The 25,744-nt window shown below is 38.0% G+C and overlaps 1 protein-coding gene across 10 annotated transcripts in view; it reads right to left on the reverse strand.

Annotated features, from left to right (window-relative positions):
- SLC44A5 (solute carrier family 44 member 5) overlaps window positions 1-25,744 on the reverse strand; it is a 374,661-nt gene that overhangs the window by 72,203 nt on the left and 276,714 nt on the right. For all 10 annotated transcript variants that reach the window (XM_023258835.2, XM_045036030.1, XM_045036031.1 and 7 more), the window contains one exon: window positions 9,524-9,608. In XM_023258835.2, the coding sequence (XP_023114603.1) occupies window positions 9,524-9,608 (85 nt within the window). The remainder of the gene's footprint in view (window positions 1-9,523; window positions 9,609-25,744) is intronic.

Genomic DNA, 25,744 nt, shown 5'->3' on the forward strand with positions numbered 1-25,744 from the left:
CTAGACAGTAACACACAGAAAAATGAAACTGGACCACTTACTTACACCATACACAAAACTAAATTCAAAATGGATGAAAGACCTAAATGTGAGACAGGAAATCATCAAAATCCTAGAGGAGAACACAGGCAGTAACCTCTTTGATAGTGGCCGTAACAACTTCTTACTAGATATGTCTCCAGAAACAAGGGAAACAAGATCAAACATAAACTATTGGGACTTCATCCATATAAAAAGCTTCTGCACACAAAGGAAACAATATTCAAAACTAAAAGGCAACCTTTGGAATGGGAGAAGATATTTGCAAAGGACATACCTGATAAAGGATTGGTATCCAGAATCTATAAGGAACTTATCAAACCCAACACCCTCGCCAAACGATTAATCCACTTAAAAATGGGAAGACATAAATAGACATTTTTCCAAAGAAGACATCCAGATGGCTAACAGACACATGAAAAGATGTGCATCACTCATCATCAGAGAAATACAAATCAAAACTATAGTGAGCTATCTCCTCACACCTGTCAGAATGGCTAAAATTAACAACTTAGGAAACAGTAGGTGTTGGTGAGGATGTGGAGAAAGGGGAACCCTTTTACACTGTTAGTGGGAATGCAAACTGATACAGCCCTTCTGGAAAATAGTAGGCAGGTTCCTCAAAAAGTTCAAAATAGATCTACCCTATGTACAGCAATTGCACCACTAGGTATTTACCCTAAGGATACAAAAATACTGATTTGAAGGGATACATACACCCTGACGTTTATAGCAGCATTATCAACAGCCAAATTATGGAAAGAGCCCACATGTCCACTGACTGATGAATGGATAAGGAAGATGTGGTATATACATATACATAACATTACTCAGCCATCAAAAAGAATGAAATCTTGCCATTTGCAACAATGTGACAAGAGCTTTATGCTCCAGTATTATGAGTATTATGCTAGAGTGAAGTAAATTAGTCAGCGAAAGAAAAATACCTTATGATTTCATTCATATATGTTATTTAAGAAACAAAACAAAGGAACATAAGGGGGGAAAAGAGAAAGATAAACTAAGAAACAGACTTTAAAAAACATTTTTTAATGTTCATTCATTTTTTTTTTAATTTTTTTTCAACGTTTATTTATTTTTGGGACAGAGAGAGACAGAGCATGAACGGGGGAGGGGCAGAGAGAGAGGGAGACACAGAATCCGAAACAGGCTCCAGGCTCTGAGCCATCAGCCCAGAGCCTGACGCGGGGCTGGAACCCACAGACCGTGAGATCGTGACCTGGCTGAAGTCGGACGCTTAACCGACTGTGCCACCCAGGCGCCCCAATGTTCATTCATTTTTAATGTTTTATTTATTTTTGAGAGAGAAAGAGAGACAGAGTGTGGGTGGGGAGGGGCAGAGAGAGGGAGACACAGAATCTGAAGCAGGCTCCAGGCTCTGAGCTGTCAGCACAGAGCCTGACAGAGGACTCAACTCAGAAGCCCCAAGATCATGACCTGAGCCAAAGTCAGAGGCTTAACCAATTGAGCCACCCAGGCGCCCAATGTTTATTCATTTTGAGAGAGAGAGCGACAGAGACAGAGAGAAAGCGCGCGTGCACGAGAGAGAGCGGGGGAGGGGCAGAGAGAAAGGGAGACACAGAATTGGAAGCAGGCCCCAGACTCTGAGCTGTCAGCACATATCCCCATGTGGGGTTCAGAGTCACAAAGCATGAGATCATGACCTGAGCGGAGGTAGGACGCTTAACCAGCTGAGCCACTCAGGCACCCCAGGACTCTTAAATACAGAGAACAAACTGAGGGTTGCTGGAAGGGAGGTGTGTTGGGGGATGGGTTAAATGGGTATTAAGTAGGGCACTGGTTATAATTAGCACTGGCGAATTAATTCACAGAAGTGCTGAATCATTAAATTCTACATCTGAAAGTAATACTACACTGTATGTTTACTAACTGGAATTTAAATAAAAATGTGAAACTTAAAAAAAATTAAAAGATGAAGCCAGGAGGTCCAAGATTTGAGTAACAAGAGTTCCAAAAACACAGCCAATAAAATGTAAAGAATGAAAACACAAAGAGATAATTGAAAAAATTTTCCAGGCTGAGTCCTAGTTCTTCAGAATTAAAGGACCCAAGACTGAACAAAAAGAATTTAAAAAGAGAAAAAGACCTACATCACACTGTGAGATTTCAAAACTCTAAGAATAAAGAAATGATTTTAAATTTTTCCCAGGGAAGACAGTTACCACAAGGTATGTGAACCACACTGGCATTGAACACACTGAACGCCAAAAGCATTGAAGCAATGTCTTCAAATTTCTGACAAAATTGTCTTTAAAGGTACAAATATATCAGTAGACCATCAATCAACTATAGAGAGAGAAAAGAAAAATATTTCCAGAGACTCAGCAAATATACCTCCTGTGCTTCCTTTTCTTAGTAAGATCATTAAGAATTTCTCCATCACAACTAGGGTGTCCAAAAGGAAAGAAAGAAATTGGCATATAGGAAACAGAATATGGGACGCATATTAAAAAAGGTGTTTGTTGTTCATCTAAAATTAAAATGTAAGCAGTCATTCTATGTTTTTGTTTGCTAGAGCTGGCAACTCTAAAATCAGGGTCTGATCTTATGAGGTAGACAAGTCCCAGAATTAAAGCTATCTAGTAGACCTACAATTTGCCAGGTCCTGAGTGAGAGAAAACAGAAGCTCTGCAAGGTAGGCCTTCAAAGAAAAGGGGGCCTCTGAAAAATGGTGTGACTGTGATGGTAAAAAACCTTGTGGCCCTGATTAAACCTATTCAAATAAAAAAGTACAACACCTTCTAGGTCCATCCATGTTGTCACAAACAGCAAGGTTTCATTCTTTTTTTTTTAATGGCTAATATTCCATTGTGTATATATACCACAAAACAATTGGACAAATAACGACAACAAAAGAGAAACAGACTTGTAAATATAGAAAATAGGCTGGTGGTTGCCAATGGGGAAGGGATAAGGGGATAGGCAAAATAGGTGAATGGGGATTAAGAGGTACATATTTCTAATTATAAAATAAATAGGTCACGGGGATGAGAAGTACAGCATAGGGAATAAAGCCAATAATATTGTAATAGCTTTCTGTGATGACAGGTGGTAACTACCTTTAACATGCTGAGCATACAGAAATGTATAGTTGTCCAATCACTATGTTGCACACCTGAAACTAATGTAACATTAGAAGTCAACTACACGTCCATTAAAATTTTTTTTAAAAGGAAAAGAACTTGCTGGCAAATAAAATATTATAAAGAATGTCAATGCCCTATGTTAAAGCAAACAAAAATGTGGGATGATACCAAGCCACTAAAAGAGCATAGGATTTGACTTTAATACCAGTGACCTAGTAGACGTGAAAATGTAATGGCCTGGTATTGAATAACATTTACACAGTTATAACAAAATAAAAGTCTCTTGTTTCCAACTTCTAGAATCAACCTACCAGTAGTTCTACCAGTAGAACATGAAAGGTCTGTTAAAGTTGCAGAACTGAACTTAATGACAAACTTGATTCTATAAAGGGTAAATATAGAAAGTGGAAGGTGAAATGGAAAAGAAGGAGGGAGAGAAGGGTAGCAGGATAATATCCTCCTTTTTTATAAAGAGAAGTCAAAACACTGACAAAAGTTAATGGAACAAGAAATAGAGGCCTTAGTATACTATTTAAAGTCACAAAAGTAACTATGTGAAAATCTAAAGGTTAATAATCTAACTGCAAACAAGGGAGGAAGATGGGATCAGGAAAAGAGATAATACAAAGGAATTAAATATTTTTCATAGCAGGCTGTCAATGGCTACTTCTAACGTTAATAAAGCACAAAACAAAAGAATACGTATATTATTTAAAGTTATGCAAAAAAAAAAACCCACCTGAAGAACTAAGACCAGTGTAATAGACTGAATGTGTTCCCCTGCAAGTTCATTTATTGAAATACTAACCCCCAATGTGATAGTACTAGGAGATGGAACTTTTGGGATGTGACTGGAGCCCTTGTGAGCAGGATTAGTGCTCTTATGAGAGACCCCAGAGAGCCCCGTCCTCCATTTGAGGATGCAGAGTGAGGACTGCTGTTCTCAGGGTGGGGAATGGGTCCTCACCAAGAACCTGACCACGCTGGCACCCAAATCTTGGACTTCCAGTCCCTAGAACTGTGAGAAATTAATTTCTGTTGTTTATAAGTCCCTCGGTTTATGGCATTCTGTTATAGCAGCCTTAACTTACTACGAGAACCAGAGAGAGAAGAGATGGTCTCTGTGGAATGAAATTGTGGGTAAGGAGTGCGGACAGAAGGTCATTGCTTTTATTGCTTTTATAAGCTCTTCATTAATGTTTGGTTTACTTTCACATGTATTTATTGTATTGATATAGATTTTAAAAATTAAATCAGGTAGTAAGTACACCTGGACTTGTAGTGTATTCAAACAAATTTGTGAGAACTCTGCCATTTTATGAGAGGTTCTACAGCAAATTGAAGACGAGTTTTAGTGCTTGACTTAAATGCCAAATTGATGCAAAATTTAAATGGAAGAGTTTTGTCCTCTTAATATTACTGTTTCTTTAACTAAACCTTATAATAAGGGATGGGTATTTTCATCTAATTTGGTAACTGTGCTGCATCAGACAATATTCAAAATTGTTTTAAGCACTTGTTATAAGCTGAAGTTTTTGTAGTAGCCAGAAGGTGGCATCAAAATCAATTGAGTGGAAATCCCCAAGAAAAGGAGCATACTCAAATATCAAGAATAACTTCCCTAAAACTCAACAGGCAGAGAGAGTTACATCAACAAAGCACTCCATTTCCTTTGAGGTCTCTCTTTTTCATCTGTTTCGACATTTTAGAAAACCCCCAGTGCTTCCCCTAGCATCCTTTTGATTAGGCATGGATAAAAAAAAGCACACAGTAGCCAAATTCTACATCCTGAATCCACACCATCTCTTAACATGGAATTTACACTTAGTTATAAGGAATGTCTTTGAGAATGGAGAATCTAGGTGGTGTTGTGTGTACATAATGACACTAACAAGTGTAAATACCCTGTTACAGTCTAACAAGTATTTTCTGGACTGTATTGTTTGGGATGCCTAAATTAATGCATTTTACAATAGTAATTTATTTGTGTGTGTTTTCATTAAATGATAGTTTACCCATTTATATTCAAGATTTTTAGGACTGGTAAACATACGTTATAGGACTGTATCATAATTTATTTAATCAATCTCCTATTGATAGTAATAAAATGGAAATAGCCTAAATGTCTACTATTTCGTAGTACCTATATCACTATAACATTAGAAAATTTTATGCAAATTTCCACTAGGTAAGTTTCTAGGATGAAAACTGCTGAATCAGAAAGAATATACAAATTTTATAAATATTGTATAGAGGCCACTTTTAATATTTATTTATTTTTGAGAGAGAGAGAGAGAGAGCGCGCACGCATGAGCAGGGGAGGGGCAGAGAGAGAGGGAGACACAGAATCTGAAGCAGGCTCCAGAATCATGACCTGAGCCGACTAAGCCACCCAGGCACCCCAAAGCCACTTTTAGACAACAGGCTTGAGCACTGGAACTTGATTGAGGCAGAAGGGCCCAAAGTGACCAAAACACCCTGGCTGGATACAGACAGGCCCATCAGGCAGCCTACCTCAGAATATCCATAGGCCCTAACCAATAAATGGGCTACTTATAACCAGTCATAGTTACCAAAACAGGATATTCCATAGGTCACCGTACCTCCTCACCTTCTTCCTTTAAAAACAGTCCCTACCCACTGCCCTCCTTGCAGACAGCCTCTCCTCTGCTGTCCTGCCCACAGCTCCCTTGCACCGTATTCAATAAACGTCTCCTTTGTTGCCTCAGGTGAATTCTTTTCCCTGTCTGTGCCACCAGCTTCCACGTGATTGTCATCCCACATTTGGAGGCCCTATCCACTCAGGTGAGATATTACATTTACACACCATATGTTTGATAAAATGTGATAAATATTATATTTCACTACTACAGTAGAAAAGGATATGCTTTTTTCTCCTCACTTTGATCAACCCTGTCAAATTTTAAGGTTTTTAATTTGGTAACCTAATAAGCAAAAAAAAAAGTATTAATTTGCATTTCTTTAACTGTGGGTGAACAGTGCTTTCTATTATTATTGACCATTATTTGTTTTCTGTTTATGACTTTTACCAACTTTTATATTGAATTACTGTGTTTTCCTCCTTGATTCTGTAGCAGTAGTTCATATAATAAAGCTATTGACCTATTGTCAGATATATATACATTGAAAATATTTTTTCTGGATTGCCGTTTATCTTTTAACTTTGTATACAGTGAGAAAAGTGGTAATATAGTGGTAATATATTTTCAAATAAAGACTTCTTTACCCCATAATTCTATAAATATACCCCTGAATTTTCTTCTCTTACTTTATTGTATATTTTATATACAGAATCTTCAAATTTTCAGGGCTCATTTTGATGTAAGGTAGGAGATAAATATCTATTTTATATTCATAAATAGTATTTCAATTAATTCAGTATGATTTAATAATTCATCTCTTTGCTACTGACTTGAAATCTCATCTTTATCACATTCCAAATTTATACTTATATTTATTTCTTCCTGCCTATTTCTAGGATACTTCCACAGTGCTTTAAGTGATTAAAATATAATATTTTCATAAATGTTTTCGCTTACTATTAAAAATCCTATCATTTGAACTTTCTTGTTACGTTTTCAAATTAATATACACTTATTATAAGAATTATAACAGGGGCGCCTGGGTGGCGCAGTCGGTTAAGCGTCCGACTTCAGCCAGGTCACGATCTCGCGGTCCCTGAGTTCGAGCCCCGCGTCAGGCTCTGGGCTGATGGCTCAGAGCCTGGAGCCTGTTTCCGATTCTGTGTCTCCCTCTCTCTCTGCCCCTCCCCCGTTCATGCTCTGTCTCTCTCTGTCCCAAAAATAAATAAACGTTGAAAAAAAATAAAAAAAAAAGAATTATAACAATTGAGAAGCTTAAAAATATACACTGGAATAACACAGATGCAGAAAAAATATAAATTATATATTATATAATTATTGTGTGATAAATATGGTATCAGAAATCAGAGGGGAAAAGAGCATATTATTCACAACTATTTGGAGATAACTGCATATGCAATTGGAAACACATTTGATTACTACTTCAGTCCCTCTACAAAAAAGGAATTCCATGTAGATTAGAAATTTAAATATAAAAAAGGAAGCCATAAAAATATTACAGAAATATAGGTGAATGTTATTTTCCAGAGTAGGAAAGCAATTATAATCATGACACAAGATCCAGAAACTATAAAGGAAAATCAATAGAATCACTCCTTGAAAATATAAACATAAATTTTAATGACTCCATTACATGAGAGAAGTCCTAATTTACTATCATCTACATATTGTTGGATCTCTGTATGGTTTCCAACACATTGTTATTATAAATAAGACATTAACGAACATATCTTTATTTTGCTTTGTTTTGTCTTTGAATAATCTTTATGTGCTGAAATTTGTGATATCCCATTTTTGTTGGAAATAAGTAGGTCATTGGCTTAGGTGTAGAACACTTATTGTTACAGAGGCCTTTTGAAAAATATCCTATTTTAAGAGCTAGAGACACATGTGTAGGATTTTTTTTTTTTTTTTTTTTTTTTACTACCTGGTGCTTTCTTTGTCCTTCATATATGAAAGTTTTGTTGGCAATGTCTAGGATTTTTTGAGTTACTGAGGTTAAAATAAGAATTCCCACCCTACTTGAGGATTTAATCCACTCTCTGATAGGCAAGGAGGACCTTTTTGTACAGGTCAGCTTGTCTGCCATAAACTCAATCTGACATGATTAAAGATTTGACCCTCCCCCCTGCCCCACTACCCAATGTCTAGGTTTTTTTTAATTGTCTGTAATGATTCTACTCTGTGAATTTTATTAACCCTTTCCTGAATCTATTATTTAATTTGTATATCTCTTGGACTAATAAGCTCCCAAGTTATGGGTGGGCAACATAAGTAACACAACAAATGTACACACACACACACACACACACACACACAATGTTTTGAGCCTTGTTTTTTCTTGTTTTTAGTGGTAGCAAGGGCTGTTGTTTTTGTTTCTCATCCATTCAATACCAACTTTTATAGAAACTGAATTGGTTATGAAGAACTAGGAGATCTAGTAAAAACCCTGGTATTTCAAGAAATGGACCAGTGAGAAAGAGAAAAATTGTTTAAAAAGTGAGATTTATGTTTTGTCTTGTTTTTAAGGTAAAAAAATAGAAAACTTGCCTTCAGAAATTGGAAACTTTTGTTATGATTAACATTAGAAAGGAATTTGATAAAACATTCTCCCTTGTTTGCTTCAGCTAGTCAGTCACTGTCTCTAGTAGCCAAGTAGCCTTGAAAAACCTACCACTCGCTGAAGACTTTCTGTGTGCACCCCTTTGGGAAGTAAAGTGATTTGCCAGTAGGTACTGTGCCAAAAACAATTCTAACTGCACTATTTGGCTACTTAGAACTCAGCCTTCCAAAAGCCCATTTCCTAAGGAATTTTAAAACATGGCTTCTGATAAAATCATTCGGCCAACTCATCCATCATAATTATACTTTTACTAAGCAGAATCTTCATGCATCCCAATAAAATGCTGTATAACAATGACAACTTGTCCTAAATCATATAGTATGAAATTTCCCAATTCCTTACAAATTGTCTCTAGGAAAAAAGGGAGGGAAAACTTCCTTTATGAATTTTAATCTTCTTACTAAGCTTACTAGGATTAATGTAAAAGTGATTTTGTCACTAGCTAGACCCCAAAACCTGGCCTTTACTGCTCACATGCTTGTATACACCAACACTTGTCCCACGTTTCCCTTAAGCTCTACTTGTCTCTTAACTCAGACAAAGGACCTTATGGGCATAGCATCCTGTGATGGCAAACAAAACTACCCCTCAAGCAATAATGACTTTCTGAGGAAGAGCTCTGCTGGCCCAGACCACCCAGACCAGTTTGAGCTAATCCCACAACTCACTCCTACACAAATGGACCATGGCGTGACTTCTGGAATGACCAACAATAACCTTTACCTAATTATAGTACTAAAATCTCTGCCCAGCATGGAGCACAAGCCTCATTTACATAACATATAATATACATATAGGCATGTTTCTTTAAGGTACATGTGTGACCGTATGCCCACTTCTACATACAATGACAAGGCTTCCCTATTAAATATTCATCCTGACCCTAAATAAAAGGAACACTTTCACTCTTGCCCAGGGAGTCACAACTTTGGAAGTTATTCCTGCGATTTCCTTATTTGGTACAAATCAAGTTTCCTTTGTGTGACAACTCACTTGGTGTAGTTTCTATCTGTGACTCACCAAGGAGCAAACTCATGTTGGTTTGGTTACAATTCCTAAGTTCCAGCTTAGACAATAAAACCAGACAAAGGAAAGGGGGCCATACTCACTCATTGGGGGTGCCCTTCTGGCCACAGAAGTGGCCCTTGCTGTCTGTAGGGTAGGCCACTCTCCTGGGGTCGCCATGTACCCAGGCTGCAGGAACAAGAAAAGACAAAAACTCTATCAGCAATAGCCGACTAAAGGCAGTCTGATTTGAGAAATTAGAATGCATCACTGCAACACATTAACCTCTCCCCTCAGTCACAGGAGATTATTGATTTTCTTCAAAGAGTAATTTCTTAATGAAAAGTAAAATAAAATATGGATGAATCAGTCAGAAAACACATTTCTCTTAATCTCTCAGGATTCATCTGGGTTGTAGCCAAAACCTGAGGTAATGCATTTAGAAAATGACATTTATTAGAATGTGAGTTAGAGGGCACACTACAAATGCTTGGTTGGCTGAAAGATACTTTTTCTAAGGCTTAAAACTGGATGACTTCATAGGAGAGCTAATAAATTTACAGCCAATATTATGATGTCATCCTTTTGGGTTATACATAAGTGAAAACCATTAAAAAATTCAAAGGAATGAAACTGTAATGCCTAATTCACATTAACTGGTTCTTTCTGACTTCATGTGACATTCTAAAGGCAAATATTAGCAACTTTAGTGCAATATATAATAAAGATTTGCTGTACATTTTGTCTGTTAATCTCAAAGTTTACTACAAATACCAAGTATTCTCAAACTTCACAAAAACAAAAACTTGATTCTGTTTTCCCAGAAGATGCTGGGCTCTACCTCATACAGACTCATCATGCTTATTTTCCAAGAATTAGAAACTTGACTGACAGCTAGACTACAGAATATCTAACTGAAGGTTTCTAAACTTTTTTAGTTTGAAAAATCCCTAAAAACTCTAGAAAATGCATTGGTCATGTAGTACTACTTGCCTCTGCATACAGAAAACAGATCTCTTTGTCCATTGCTTCCTTTAACATGTGCCCAGCTATATCCTCACCCACATTTATCGGATTTGACAGTTCATGTGATAATTCAGTCACCCTTATGTACATGGCCTGTGTGACTTGAGAAGATACAAAATATCAATTCTGAATGAGAACCATATAATATGGAAGAGAAATTTTTCACAATTTTTCTCATCCACATCTTTCCTTTTAGTATCTAAGTACCCAGAAAAGTCTCCTGTGTCTCATTCTTTCTTCAATGTCATGAAGGCCAAATAGGTTTCATCTTCTAATAGTCTTACAAAATCTGACTACATTCAGGCAGTCCTCTGCTGCCTTATCTTGTCTTTATTTCCCAGAAGAAAGTAGACTATAAATAAAGAATTTAAATGTCATCTAAGCATTCAGTGGACAATGTCTCTGGATACTATTTAATTATATTGTTTTTATATATTATTTTTGTCACATTTTGGCTAAAACTAAGAGGTTCAATTTTACCTATCTTCTGTAATGTACTTTTAAATTTTGCCCTGAAATATTTTATCCCTTTTCCATACAAATATTAATTCAGAAATGGCACCTGAAGGAGTATTTAGATTAGCTAGGTTGGCTACTTAATATATTTATGGCCCTGAGTAAGTTGCTTGTTTTAGTCTTGGCTTTCTAATTTGTTACTGTAAAATGGGTATAATAATGCCAAACCCCATAAGAATGTTGGGAATATGAAAGAAGATAATATAATAGAAAGCCCAACTGCTTGGCATGAAGTATGGACTTGGTAATGTTAGTTCCTGTCTTATTTAGGTTTCCCCAAAACCAAACCCTGAGACAAGGACTTTGCTACAGTTAGGTTAATTTGGGAGATAATTCTAGGAAGCTTAAGTGGGAGTGAGGGAAGGAAGAAAGCCAAAAAAGGGAATATTAACAAATGGGATACTGTTGGGAGCCATGGTGACTCCATCCTGCTGGGGACCTTCTGAGGAACCATATAGAACATGCTTGTTGGTGGGCGTGATGACATAGTCTACCATAGCCGCAAGCAAACTCTGAAGAACTGAGGGAATGTGGGGTAGGACATCAGCAGAATCTGCTATGATTTCCTTTCCCTTTTTCATAAATCAATTAACCAAAGAATTTGCTAAATGGCCATTGTGTGTGCTGTATGAGAAGTCAATTTATGTGAGATTTCTTAAGAAACACATGAAAAGGAGACGATAAAATTTGCAAGAGCCATAGAGAAGAGATGGGACCTGGGAAAGACTGAAAAATGACTAGGACTCAAACAGGTGGCCAGGAGCAAGGAAGAAATTACAGATTGAGGAAACAATAGAATAAGAGCTTCCGTGTATTAATTGCTCACAATGTATCAGGTACTATGCTAAAAGTATTACATCCATTGTCTCGTTTGAGTCTCACAAGAGTTCTATGAGGTTGATATCATTTTCACCTTAACTCTATAGATAACTGTAGCTCAGAATTTTATTTACTTCTCAAGGTCACCCAGTTTTTCAGTGGCATAAACAAGGGTTTGAATTCAGGTATGTTGCTGTCTAAGGCTCAAGCTTAAACTACTGAGCTATCAAAGCTATAATGCTACCCACTAAAGGATAAATTAGGAATGAGCCTGTTAACAGTGGGAAACAATATGGATGTCAGCAACATGAGGATCAGCAGTATGTTGGACACATATGGTAGGAAAGGAGATGACACCGGTAATTTTGGAGCCTTTGTCATTTGGAAAGAAAAAGCTTTGTACTTGGCAGAAGAGGGAGAGTATCTGGTTGAGAGGCATCGGATGCCTGGGAACAAAGGAGAAGGGGGGGGAGATCTAATTATCAAGGGAAGAATTCTTTCTTGTTTCTGTAGTTTTGAAATGCAGAAGGTGGCTGTGTTTACTGAGTTGCTGCTACACCTCTCCAGGCAGACTCTGGCACAGAAGTTGTGCTGCAGATCATCTGTGTTTGAGCTGTAATATCAAATCTGTGACCTAGAAGCTTCAAGAGCCAGTTCAACCAAGTCCCCAAAGTCAAGGATATCTAGTTTTCTCTTTAATTTTTTAAAATTTATTTTGAGAGAGAGAGCATGCACATGCACAGGGGAAGGGCAGAGAGAGGGGGAGAGAGAGAATCTCAAGCAGGCTCCTCACTGTCAGCACAGAGCCTGATGCAGGGCTCAGTCTCACAAACCTGGAGATCATGACCTGAGCCAAACAACTGAGCCACCCAGGCACCCCTAGTTTTCTTTATCTTCTCCATCAGTTCCTGTCTTCCCACACCTGCACTGGAAGAACTTGACTGGGGAAAAAAAAGGAGGAGAACAAGGAGATGTGCAACAGCAGCGTTTTGTCTGTTAATAAATTAAGGGATTTCTCACATTTTACTCCTTTTTTTTTTTGGAATTTCTCTATTCATGGCAATTTTAGGAATGTGCTGTACAATATGGTAGCCATTAGGCACTCATGTCCACTGAGCATGTAAATGTGGCTTACCTGAATTGAGACACATAATAAGTGTAAAATCCACACCAGATTTTAAAGATAGTATGTAGAAAAAAAGTATAAAAATTTCAATAATTTTTATATTGAGAATATCTGAAATGATAATAGTCATACTTAAATATATTATTCAAATTAATTTCACTTGTCTCTTTTTAGTCTCTTAAATATGGCTACTGGAAAATTTATAGATGACTCACACTTTGTTTCTCCCAGACAGATCTGTTCCAGATTATTTCTCCACAGTTGTCAAGGGCTTTCCATATAAGGTGATTAATAGTGCCGTAACATCACATATTTTTGTGTCAGTCCTTTTCTAACCCCATTATGCCCAATGCATCCTTTTTTATAACTAATATTTTGCCACATTCCTTTTACAATCTTGAAATAATACAGGTAACAATACTTACCCATATATAGACTTTCTTTTAAAATATCAATAACATGGGGCACCTGGATGGGTCAGTTGGTTTAGCACCCAACTTCAGTTCAGGTCATGGTCTTATGATTTGTAAGTTCGAGCCCTGCATCGGTCTCTCTGCTGTCAGCGCAGAGCTAATTTTGGATCCTTCCCTCTCTCTCTGTCCCTGCCCTGCTCATGCTCGCTCTCAGAAATAAATAAAATAAAATATCCATAACATGCCCCAATGTAATGTAAATGAGAAATAAAAAGAAAATTTATAATTAAATAGTGTGCATATCAACGTGCAAATGCTCACAAGTGACTAAATCAAAAGACAGTGAATTAAGTCAGTGCATGCACCTATAAATAGGCTCATTGAATGTAACAGCTATAACTACGAGAAGATGCAGGTGTATTGTGTAGGAGACTTAAATAATACAAGTGTGCTGTCAGTGATAGACTTCTCCTAAATGAACAAATTATAGTCTATTTTAACAAAAAAGTACACTATTTCTTCAAATTCCCTTGGTATTTACTGAAACTATGCAAAAATAATATTTGTTACTTAAAAATGAGTTGTCATCTCCATGAGAGGAATATGGGAAAGTCCGGCAAGAAATGGGACATTTCCTGGTTGTGTAGGACTATCCTAGATATTACAAGACATCTACCTTTCCCAGATCCCATCCACTAAATGCCAGGAGTACTCCCCTTAAACACTGTGACAATCAAAAAAAAAAGACTCCCTAGGCAGTCCTACTGCTTTGATTGAGATCCATTGATTTGCATATTCATTCACACTCTTATAATTTGAGATATATATACACGTATATACGTGGATATATACACATATATACACATATATACGTGTATATATACACATATATATACACACATATACATATATATATGTATATACACACACACACACACACACATATATCCCAGATTATCTTTTTTGGCTTCCAGATTTTATGGGGGGATATGCTATCATGGAGTTCTTTCTTATAATTTACTCCCATTTACTTTTATTCAGCTGATCACTATCTATGGTGACTTTCAAACATGTCCATAAATTATTTCACATTTTTCCGTGGAGTCTGGACTAGACTTGCTTCTAATGAATACAATGTGGCAGAAATTACATTTGGGTGACTTCCAAGAGTAGGTCATAAAAGGCATTGCAGCTTACTCTTTGCTCTCCTTTAGATCACTAGCTTTAGGGCTTGAGGTACTCGGAAAGTCCTATAGAAAAGCCCACATAGTTGTCAACAGTCACTAAGAACTGAAGCTTCCTGCCAACATTAATGTAAGTGAGCCATCTTGAAGGCAGATTCTCCATTTTAGTCAAATCTTCAGCTGAATGCAGCCTTGGTTTAAAATTGACTACAGCCTCATGAAGCCATGAACTCAAAGCCAGAGCCACCTGGTTAAGCTGTTCCCAACTTCTGACCACAGAAATTGACATGTGAAACATTCCTTGCTTTATGTTGTCAATTTTCAGGGTAATTTGGTATGTAGCAATAGAGAACTAATTACCACATAGCTTTTAGAAATATTTTATATACTTGAAGGATTCAGTTAAATTATCTTTCTCTTCTCCAATATAAATATTTATAATAATTAAATCCTCTTTTCTATTTGATTTATTTTGCTATGTTATTTAACTTATAGCTACAATTGCTAGGATTTTAGTAATTTTTGTTTCTTCACTACATGATTTAATACATGGAGTCCTCAACTTGATTTAGATATTCCCTAGGACCTAACTAATTATACACTATCTAATATCTATTAACTTTAATTCTTGGTGCACCTGGCTCAGTTGATTAAGCATCTGACTTAGGCTCAGGTCATGATCTCATGGTCCAGGAGTCTAAGCCCCATGTCAGGCTCTGTGCCAACAGCTCAGAGCCTGGAGCCTGCTTTGGATTCTGTATGTGTGTCTCTCTCTCTGCCCTTCTACCTCTCGTGCTCTATTTCTCTCAAAAATAAACATTAAAAAAATAATTCCTAAAGTCAATATGAAAAGCTTTAAAATGCCAATCTAGAATATGGTGAAACTCCCACTCATTCATTCATTCATACTGAATTGTCAATCATCATATTTCCATCCATTTAGTCATTCATTCATTGGGCCTTACTTGTGATAGGCACAGAAAGACTCTGAAGATATAGAAGTGAACACATTCATATTTAGTAGAATACTATTGTATAATTAACACAATCTCCCTAAGGAAACTATGTTTCACCCCGATTGGCCAGTGCAGAGAGAGGATGGCTTCTGGAGAATGGTAATGAATTATCTCTAGCTTAACCAAGTCATGACCTCAATTTTAACTGTTCTTCAAAAGTTGTAGTCTTTCTACTAGAACAAATCAAAGTGGCCTCTGCCACCTTGGATGCAACAGTTGATCTGACAAAAGTTCTCTCCCTTTCCCAATAAGTAGAAAACACCAAGGGAATTTGCTTTCACCTGGCAGAGATAGTACTGCATCCTCACTATCTTTCTTCAAGGTCATAGGACTTCCCAGCTTTTTGCCACAATTTAGTCTGCAGGGTTTTGATAATATCTTTACAGGATACCACGCATATTCCTTACATTGATGGCATCCTGAAGAAAAGATCTGGAGAATACTGGAAAGCATGTAATCTCAATGCCTTAGAAAGTCTTATGTATGCTGGGGCACCTGGATGGCTCCGTCGGTTAAGCATCCGACTTCAGCTCAGGTCATGATCTCACGGTCCGTGAGTTCATGCCCCGTGTTGGGCTCTGTGCTGACAGCTCAGAGCCTGGAGCCTGCTTCAGATTCTGTGTCTCCCTCTCTCTCTGCCCCTCCCCTGCTCATGCTCTGTCTTTCTCTCTCTGTCAAAAATAAATAAACATTAAAAAAATTAAAAAAAAAGAAAGTCTTATGTATGCTAATGTATGGGAAATAAATCGCATGGAAATGCAAGAGTCTTTTTTTTTTAATTTTTTTTCAATTTTTATTTATTTTTGGGACAGAGAGAGACAGAGCATGAACGGGGAAGGGGCAGAGAGAGAGGGAGACACAGAATCGGAAACAGGCTCCAGGCTCTGGGCCATCAGCCCAGAGCCTGACGCGGGGCTCGAACTCACGGACCGCGAGATCGTGACTTGGCTGAAGTCGGACGCTTAACCGACTGCGCCACCCAGGCGCCCCGGAAATGCAAGAGTCTTCTAATAGAGACTTTAGGAGTCCAGTAAACCTATCTCTTTCAAAGTGAAAGATCAGTTGCTGCACCTTGCATTCTCTATTAAGAAAGAGGCACAACTCTAATCACCTGCAAGATATGAGTACAGCCCAGAGAATAAAATTTTTTCAGATAATCCAGGCTATTGTGCAAATCTATATGCATAATGGACTCAATGGTGCTTAAGCTGTCTGTCAGAACAGGATGCTGTATGGGGCCTATGACAGATGCCTTTTTGAGAATCACAAGTGGAGTTTCCCAGGGTTTTGGAGAAAACCCATGTTGTTTCAGCAAATAACAGTTCTTTTGAGAAGTTGCTCCTGGACTCTGAATGATCATTTAATGACATAAGAAGCCCATCATAAACTGGATGTTATCTGATCCATCAAGCCTAAAATTAGCTGTGCCCAGCAGCACTCCATTATTGAGTAGAAGAGGTATAGTCATATAGTGCTTGAGAAGGTCATGAAGGCCCAAGAAAGTTACATACGAAGATTGCTCACAATAATAATGTGTTGACTCCTGAGGCACTGTCTTAACAAGTCCCCATGACTCATGAAAAGGGCCCTATGATAGTTGACTGGGAAAGATAAAATTAAACCAGATTTATAGATGGCTATGGAGGATCTGTTGGCACTGATCAAGGGAAATTTTCCTCGTTATCTACTTTGGCTGAAAGAAGAGATGAGCTGAATCATCAATCTATTTATGAACAGAAGCCAACAACTTCGTCACGTTATCATGAACTGTAAATTAAGAACATTAGACAATCAGTGTCAAGGAAGTTTGAGAAATAACTAGAAGGACTGGCCTCAAAATGGACCTAGAATATGAAGATATTGATGTTCCATGCGGTTGCTTAGTCAAGACCCTTGTGTAGAGGTATCTTTCAATAATCAAAGGTTAAAGCACTCATTCCATGATTTTGTGAAAAAGTGATCATGACAACAGGGATGAAGATTATGTGAGGATTAGGATAACATGGAGTTTTATTCAGAAAGGCTGACTTGGATCCTAACAGTGCTTATGTGACAAATTTGCTAGCAGTGAATGACCAACCCTGAACCAGCCAGCCTTATGGAACAGGTGAATACCCTATGGAAAATCCAGTTAAAGCACTACTTAGGAAGCAATACCTGTCAAGGTTAGGTTGTTATTTTTTTTAGAATACAGCAGGATTCTAGTAGGAAATACAGGTTACACTCACACAGGATAATTGTAAAGAGTTGAGCAAATATTTACAAAGTTATAGGTAGAGTTATGGGAAACCAGACTTGGTACAGAACCCAGAGGATGGCAACAATTGGGAGTCACTTCCACCTCTATGCCTGAAGGGACAAAGAAGGAAAAGGTTACCCAAACTCAGAAAGAGAAGCCAAAGGAAAAAAAGCAAAACTGATAAGAATTAAAGCCTTAGGGAGAGAGGTATAGCTACCCTGAAGTGACCCACCAGCAAGAGAGCCAAAAGAATACATTTCACAAACCCCTTTTCCTACCCTCCAATCTACTGTTGATACCTCTCACTAGCAAAACCATATAGGAAGCCAGAGGACAAGAGAGCCTGTTGATGTAATCCGCATGATTTATATACGAGTCTCTTATGGAACAGAGGAGGCTGAAGAGCAGGTAGAGAAGGAAACCAGAGGGGAAAAGGAAAAATACTCAGCCTATATTCTCAGTAACTGACAAGACTACCCAAGATTAGAACTGTAGATATATTCAACAAGATGTTTAGGACTTTATTAAGAACAAAAGAGTAAACAGAATAACCAGAGATAAAAGATTTCAGATTCTCTTTTGTCAGAAGTTACTGCCACAAGGGACGGCAAAAGAAAAGAGCAGAAAGACACACATTCTATATTTCAGAGTCGGAAATGGGAGGGGTGAGAGTAAAAGGTAAAAGAGGGAAAACATATTTTAAAGAAAGATTAAATAGGCACACACACACACACACACACTCACACAACAACAACAACAACAACAGCAACAGCAACAGCAACAACAAACCCAAGGAAGTGAAAGAAAATGGAAAAACAGCCAAATAGCCAAGAAACTAAATTAGTTTTTCACAGCATCTTTGTTGTATTCTTTATTAGCAAAACCGACTCTAAGCTGCTTACCTTAGCATACTTTTTCTAGTTATTCTAGATGTTTGCCTATCACTATTCATAATCTGTTTAAGGTTTTGATTCACATTAGAAGATGTGTCTTTCTGCTTTTTTAAGGTAAAGAAATAGAAATAATGAGGACAGAAATGTATTTGTTCTTTTCTTCATTCATTCCACAAATATTTTTCAGTACCTACTATGTGTCAGCACTATGCTAGACCCTGGTTGTATAAAGGTTCTTGCTAGAGGAGCCTAGAGTCTATCGGGGGAAAGAGATCTTAATGAATAAGTTGTACGAACATGAAATTTCAATTCTGACAAGTACTGCAAAGAAGCAATAAATGGCACAAAGCCAGGGATTCATAGAAGCAAATGACCAAATGAGAGAGGTCGGGGATGATGTCCCTGAAGAGGTAATGCAGGAGCTGAGACCTGAAAAACGAATGGAGGCACAAAGAGGCTTCCATTAGATGGATACATGGAAAAAGGCCCTGTGTGGGATAAGGGCATGGTGGGTACTAGAAAGGAAAAGGAAAACACTGTGGTGCATACACAGGCTGTCTCATGGTTTCACATGTGGATGGACAGGCAGTATCTTGGGTTATTTTCTATAATGAACTACAGAGAGATGGTTTTAGCATAATAAGGTTGTCAGAGTCAGCATACAACCCACAGCAGAGGCGCTGTTCTCTTCCTATTCAAATTTTCCTTGAAAAAGTCAAGGTCACCATATATTCAGTGTCACTCATCTTGGTGTTTGCTTAATTGTAGTTCCATAATTGGCAACATACCCTTACTTCGTATGAAGGAAGATCTCTCATCATTCCTGAAAATTGACATAATTTATTACATCTGAAAATGCTACATGGAATATTCATTAATACCTACTAGCAAATACACCTTTTTTTCATGGGAAATGATTTGAGGTCTTCCTGGCCAAAGCAAAACAAAACAAAGAATAAGATACTGCCTGACATTTTATTTACTCTATAGGACAAGCACTAACTAAAGGAAAAAAACCAAATCTATGTATCGATTAGCATAAAGAACATGCTCCTCTTTTTAGTGTGTACTTAATAGGCTAATTTTGCAAACAACCACTGAATGTAAACAATGACACTGCCGCAGAGTAAACACATACTCAGGCTCACGTGGTTAAGATGAAACTGTTAGAGTATTCATTGTTTTTGCTTGCAAAAGAATACCCACTTCCCACTGACTCTTCTGACACTTGCTGTTTTAAGCCCAGTGTGTGAAATTAACAGGGGAAGAGAAGGAGAGAAAAGCATTAGGAGAATATCATGGGGTTCTGCTCTGACCTCCTCTTAGTAATCTCTATTACTTACAAAGAATCCTCATCACCCTCTTCATTAAATAAAAGTCAATATTGTATGGTGGTTAAGAGCACAGGCTCTAAAATTAAATTGTCTGGGTTATTTTGGTGAATAAAACCAAATGACAAAGTGATATAGCAATCGATATAAATCTAGATCAATCATCCCCTAATTTTCTGTCTTAGAAATAACTTCAAAAGACCACTTTTAGCTAAGCAGATACATTTGTGTGTGGGTGGGGGAGGGGTGGGGATGGGGTTGGTGTATATAAGAGAAACAGAGGAGAAATTATTTGTAAAATACTACTTGAGTAATTCATAGCAGATAAGCAAAGGTTGGTAAAAGATGGGCGAAAATTTTACTCAAGAAAATTATCTTTCACTCCTATCAAGGAAATGTATGTTACTGAAGTACCAGGAGCAAGCATTATTATCTAGTATTAGCTCTCAATTTCAACATTTGCAAAGCATGTTCCTGTTGTGCTCTAGGGCTGAGTCAGAAGTTGCAGCCATTAAAAAGCCCTCTGTCAAGGAGAAAATGTGATTAGACCAACTGCTTGCACTGACACTTAAAAATTAACTGCAAATCTGTTTGGGGCAGCTAAGACATTCCCTAAACACTTGCTGGTTGGGAATGTTGGCTTTCAAATCATTATTTTGTATCCCTTAAAGGTACATTTTAACTGTTTTAATATGTGAGAAACAGGCCTGCCAAATTGTGCTTATGGCTTTTTAACACAAGCAATTTACAAATGCAATGAAGCAGATAATAGGACACATGATACCGAATTTGAAAATCTGTGTTGATGACACTTCTGCTGTAGAAACATTTTTGGAAGCAGCCCTGTATCCAGTTGCCTGGATAAGAAAAATGTTGTTTATCATTTCACAGGTGGCCTCTTCCACCCAATGGTGAGTTTAGGGTCATGTCCTTGAACACAAATCAGTCTCTCTCATGCTAACCATATTCCACTTGCAAAGATCTGGAATGCATGCATTCAGCAAAATAAAACAAACAGAAATAAATCTCACTCAATGCTAAAAAAATCTATTCAAGTAACAGTCAAAACTAAGTCTTTCCTTTCGTAAGATAAAGAATTCCAAAAAAAAGGAAGTATAGGTATATAGTTTATTTAATAAATGTCTATATATTTGTAAAGAATGAAAAAGGACATTTAATACTGGTTCTGGTTGACACAACAGATTTTTCATTGATAAAAGCTTACTTGACTTCTGGGGAAAAGGATGGGAAGGACCCTAAGCTCACTTCCTTCCATGGACACAACCAGATAACATCCACATCAGGTGTAAAAACCCAGAAAACTACTGAAAGACTGGGAGAGCAGACTCTCCATAGCTAAATGTAGTGAAGAGGCCACATGGAAAATATAGCAGAAACACAGTGGGGAGCTAAATGGACCCACACGACTGCCCATGGGAGGGATGCATGTCATGCGCACAGGGAAGAAAGAGAAACAGAACCTTCCACTCCAGGCAGGGGGCCTGCACTTTGAATATGAATACCCATAATATTTAGCTTTGAAAACCATAGGGGCCTAATTTCATAAGGTCTTATTATCATGGGGCTTAACATCTGGAACTTCAAAATCAGCTGCTTGGCTCTAGGAGGGCCAAAGGATGATAAACCAGAGTCCCCACCCTTAAAGAAACAGTATAACAAATAGCAACTCTGAGATACAATATAGAAGTAGTTTTTTTTTTTTTAAGATTTTTATTTTTAAGTAATCTCTACACCCAACGTGGGATTCAAACTCACAACCGCAAGGTCAAGAGTTGCATGCTCTATTGACTGAGCCAGCCAAGCGTCCCTAGAAGCAGCACTTTTTAAAAATGCCTGGGGTACGGGGGATGGAGATGTATTTACTAATATCAGAGCCTGTGCTGGAGGGGCAGGGATCTTTGGGAGACTTCTCTAAGAACAAAAGAGCTGACAGGTGACATGTCCCTCCTCCACTCCCAGCCTAAATACACAGGCACCTGCAGGAACTAGTGCAGCCCGAACACTTTCCACCTAGTGTGCTAACAGTGTGCCTGCCCCTGTGGGCTTTTGCAGATCTGTCCCATCCATTAACAGCTTCCGCAGAAATTCCCCCAGGCAGCTGAAGGTCCACTCCTGAAGCGGGCCAGTGAGGACACTGCTGGTACCCACACACTCTGCCCCCACGTTCACCTGTAGACCTGTGCTCTCCAGTATTCCCTGCAGCAGAGAACACCCAAAGCAATGTCACAAGCCTGGCAGAGTGCAAGCAGCCCAGAGGGGCTAGTACAACTCCAAAGTGACTCCTAACCCAAGGAGAGGGGAAGATAACCACATGCACTGATTGGGGCCCCAGTAAGAGGCTGGGGGCAGACATCTGGTCCAAGTACAGCCCCATTCACCAACAAAAGCTTCTCAGGGGACAACACAAGGAAAGCACCTGCACTTTGGTGCTACCTCAGCTCTAGCAAATACCTGGTCTAAATCAACTCAAGCACATGGCAGCCCCAGAATGGCCCACTACCACCATAGGAACCAAATGCTGCCCACAACAAACAAAGAACCATTGTAGACAAGTGGACTAAAGGCAAACACAGCTTACCCACAACAGCAAGACACATGGAACACACATAGGAGATATCCCTGAAGCACCAGGTTCTGGTGAACAGGGGACATCACATTGCAAGGCACTATAGGACATCTTCTTCATAAGGCCACTACTTTCAAGAGCAAAAGACATAGCAGACTTTCCTAACACATAGAAACAGACATGGAGTGTTACACAACATGAGGAGACAGAGGAATTTGTCCCAAATAAAAGAACAGGACAAAATCATAGTGAGGGAGCTAAATATAATGGACATAAATAATATGTCTGATAGAGAATTTAAAGTAATGGTCACAAAAATACTCAATGGACTTGAGAAAAGAGTGGAGGCCCTAAGTGAGACCTTCAACAAAGAGATAGAAAACATAAAAAAAGAACAAATCAGAGATGAAGAAACAATAACTAAAACTAAAAATATACTAGATGTAATAAATAGTAGACTAGAGGAAGCAGAGAAACAAACCAGTGACCTGGAGGACAGAGTAATGGAAAGCAATGGAGCCAAATAGGAAAGAGAAAAAATAATACAAAATGAAAATAGACTTAGGGAACTCAGGAATACCATCAAACATAATAACATTCACACTATATGGGTCCCAGAAAGAAGAGAGAGAGAGAAGGGGGCAGAAAACTTATCTGAGGAAATAACAGCTGAAAACTTCCCAAATCTGGAGAAGGAAACAGAAATCTAGATCCAGAAGGCACAGAAAAGCTCCAATAAAAATCAACAAGGGAGGTCCACACCAGGACATATAGTAATTAAAATGACAAAAAGTAATGATAAAGAGAGAATTTTAGAAGTAGCAAGAGAAAAGAAAACAATTACATACAAGGGAAACTTTATAAGGCAATGAGCCAATTATTTTTCACAGAAACTTTGCAGCCCAGAAAGGGATGGTAGGATATACTCAAAGTGCTGAAAGAAGAAACGGGAACCCTCTTGCACTGTTGGTGGGAATGCAAACTGGTGCAGCCGCTCTGGAAAACAGTGTGGAGGTTCCTCAAAAAATTACAAATAGATCTACCCTATGACCCAGCAATAGCACTGCTAGGAATTTACCCAAGGGATACAGGAGTGCTGAGGTATAGGGGCACTTGTACCCCAATGTTTATAGCAGCACTCTCAACAATAGCCAAATTGTGGAAAGAGCCTAAATGTCCATCAACTGACGAATGGATAAAGAAGATGTGGTTTATATATACAATGGGATACTACTTGGCAATGAGAAAGAATGAAACCTGGCCATTTGTAGCAATGTGGATGAAACTGGAGTGTTATGCTAAGTGAAATATGTCAGGCAGAGAAAGACAGATACCATATGTTTTCACTCTTACGTGGATCCTGAGAAACTTAACAGAAACCCATGGGGGAGGGGAAGGGGAAAAAAAGTTAGAGAGGGAGGGAGGCAAACCATAAGAGACTCTTAAAAACTGAGAATAAACTGAGGGTTGATGGGGCTGGGGGAAAGGGGAAAGTGGGTGATGGGCATTGAGGAGGGCACCTGTTGGGATGAGCACTGGGTGTTGTATGGAAACCAATTTGACAATAAATTATTAAAAAACAAAACAAAACCAATGTACTGAAAGAAAAAGACCTGTAGCCAACAATGCTCTATCTAGCAAGGCTATCATTCAGAATAGAAGGAGAGATAAAAAATTTCCCAAACAAAAGTTAAAGGAATTTATCACTAAACACATTGGGCTCCATGCTGAACGTGGAGTCTGCTTAAGATTCTCTCTCTTTGTCTCTTTCTGCCCCTCTCCCCTGCTCATGCTCTCTCAAAAAAATTTTTAAAAAGCAAAAATAAACTATTGGGACAACATCAAAATAAAAAGTTTCTGCACAGCAAAGAAAATAATCAACAAAACTACCTACTGAAGGGCAACCTACTGAATGAGAAAAGGTATTTGCAAATGACATATCCAATAGAGTGTTAGTATCCAAAATATATAAAGATCTTATACAACTCAATATCCAAAACAACAAACAATCCAATTTAAAAATGTGCAGAAGGACATAAACAGATATCTCTCCAAAAAAGATACACAGTAGACCACCAGACACAGGAGAGAATGTTCAACATCGTTAATCATCAGGAAAATGAAAATCAAAACCACAATGAAATATCACTTCACACCTGTAAGAATGGCAAAAATCAAAAACACAAGAAACACCAAGTTTCTTAGCTAGGATGTAGAGAGACAGGAACTCTCATGCGCTGTTGATGGAAATGCAAACTGGTGCGGCCACTGCGGAAAACAATATGCAGGTTATGGAGGTTACTCAAAATATTAAAAATAGAACTACCATATGACCCAGTAATTCCACTACTGGGTATTTACCCAAAGAATATAAAAACACTAATTTGAAAAGATATATGTTTCTCTATGTTTATTGCAACATTATTTACAATAACTTAAGATATGGAAGCAGCCCAAGTGTCCATCGATAGATGAATGGATAAAGAAGTGATATATATACACACAACAGAATATTAGCCTTAAAAAAGAATAAAATCTTGCAATTTGTAATAACATAGGTATAGATAGTATACTGCTAACTGAAATAAGTGAAAGACAAAATATCTTATGATTTCACGCACATGTGGGGAAAAAAAAGCCCACACCAACAAAAAGCAGACAAACCAAGAAACAGACTCAACTATAGAGAACAAACTGATGGCTATGGGTGGAGGGTGGGGATTGGTGAAATAGGGGAAGGGCATTAAGTATAAACTGATCAGGATGAGTGCTGAGTAATGTATCAAATTGTCAAATTACTATATTGTACACCTGAAACTAATATAACACTGTATGTTAACTATGCTGGAATTAAAATTTTTTAAAGAAAAACTTTTAATTTTTACTTATTTATTTTTAAAGTTTATTTATTTTTGAGAGAGAGAAAGTGTGAATGGGGGGAGGGTGGAGAGAGAGAGGGAGAGAAAGAGAATCCCAAGCAAGCTCCACACTGTCAGCAGGGAGCCCGATGCAGGGCTCGAATCCATGAACCTTAAGATCATGACCTGAGCCAAAGTCAGATGCTTAACTGACTGACCCACCCAGGCACCCCAAAAGAAAACTTTTTTAAAAAAGAAAAGCTTACTAGAACAACTTTAAAAATAAAGGAGGTGAGTCTGGGTGGCTCAACTGGTTA

This window comes from Felis catus, chromosome C1 (genome assembly GCF_018350175.1).
Source record: "Felis catus isolate Fca126 chromosome C1, F.catus_Fca126_mat1.0, whole genome shotgun sequence".
NCBI classification, from domain to species: domain Eukaryota; kingdom Metazoa; phylum Chordata; class Mammalia; order Carnivora; family Felidae; genus Felis; species Felis catus.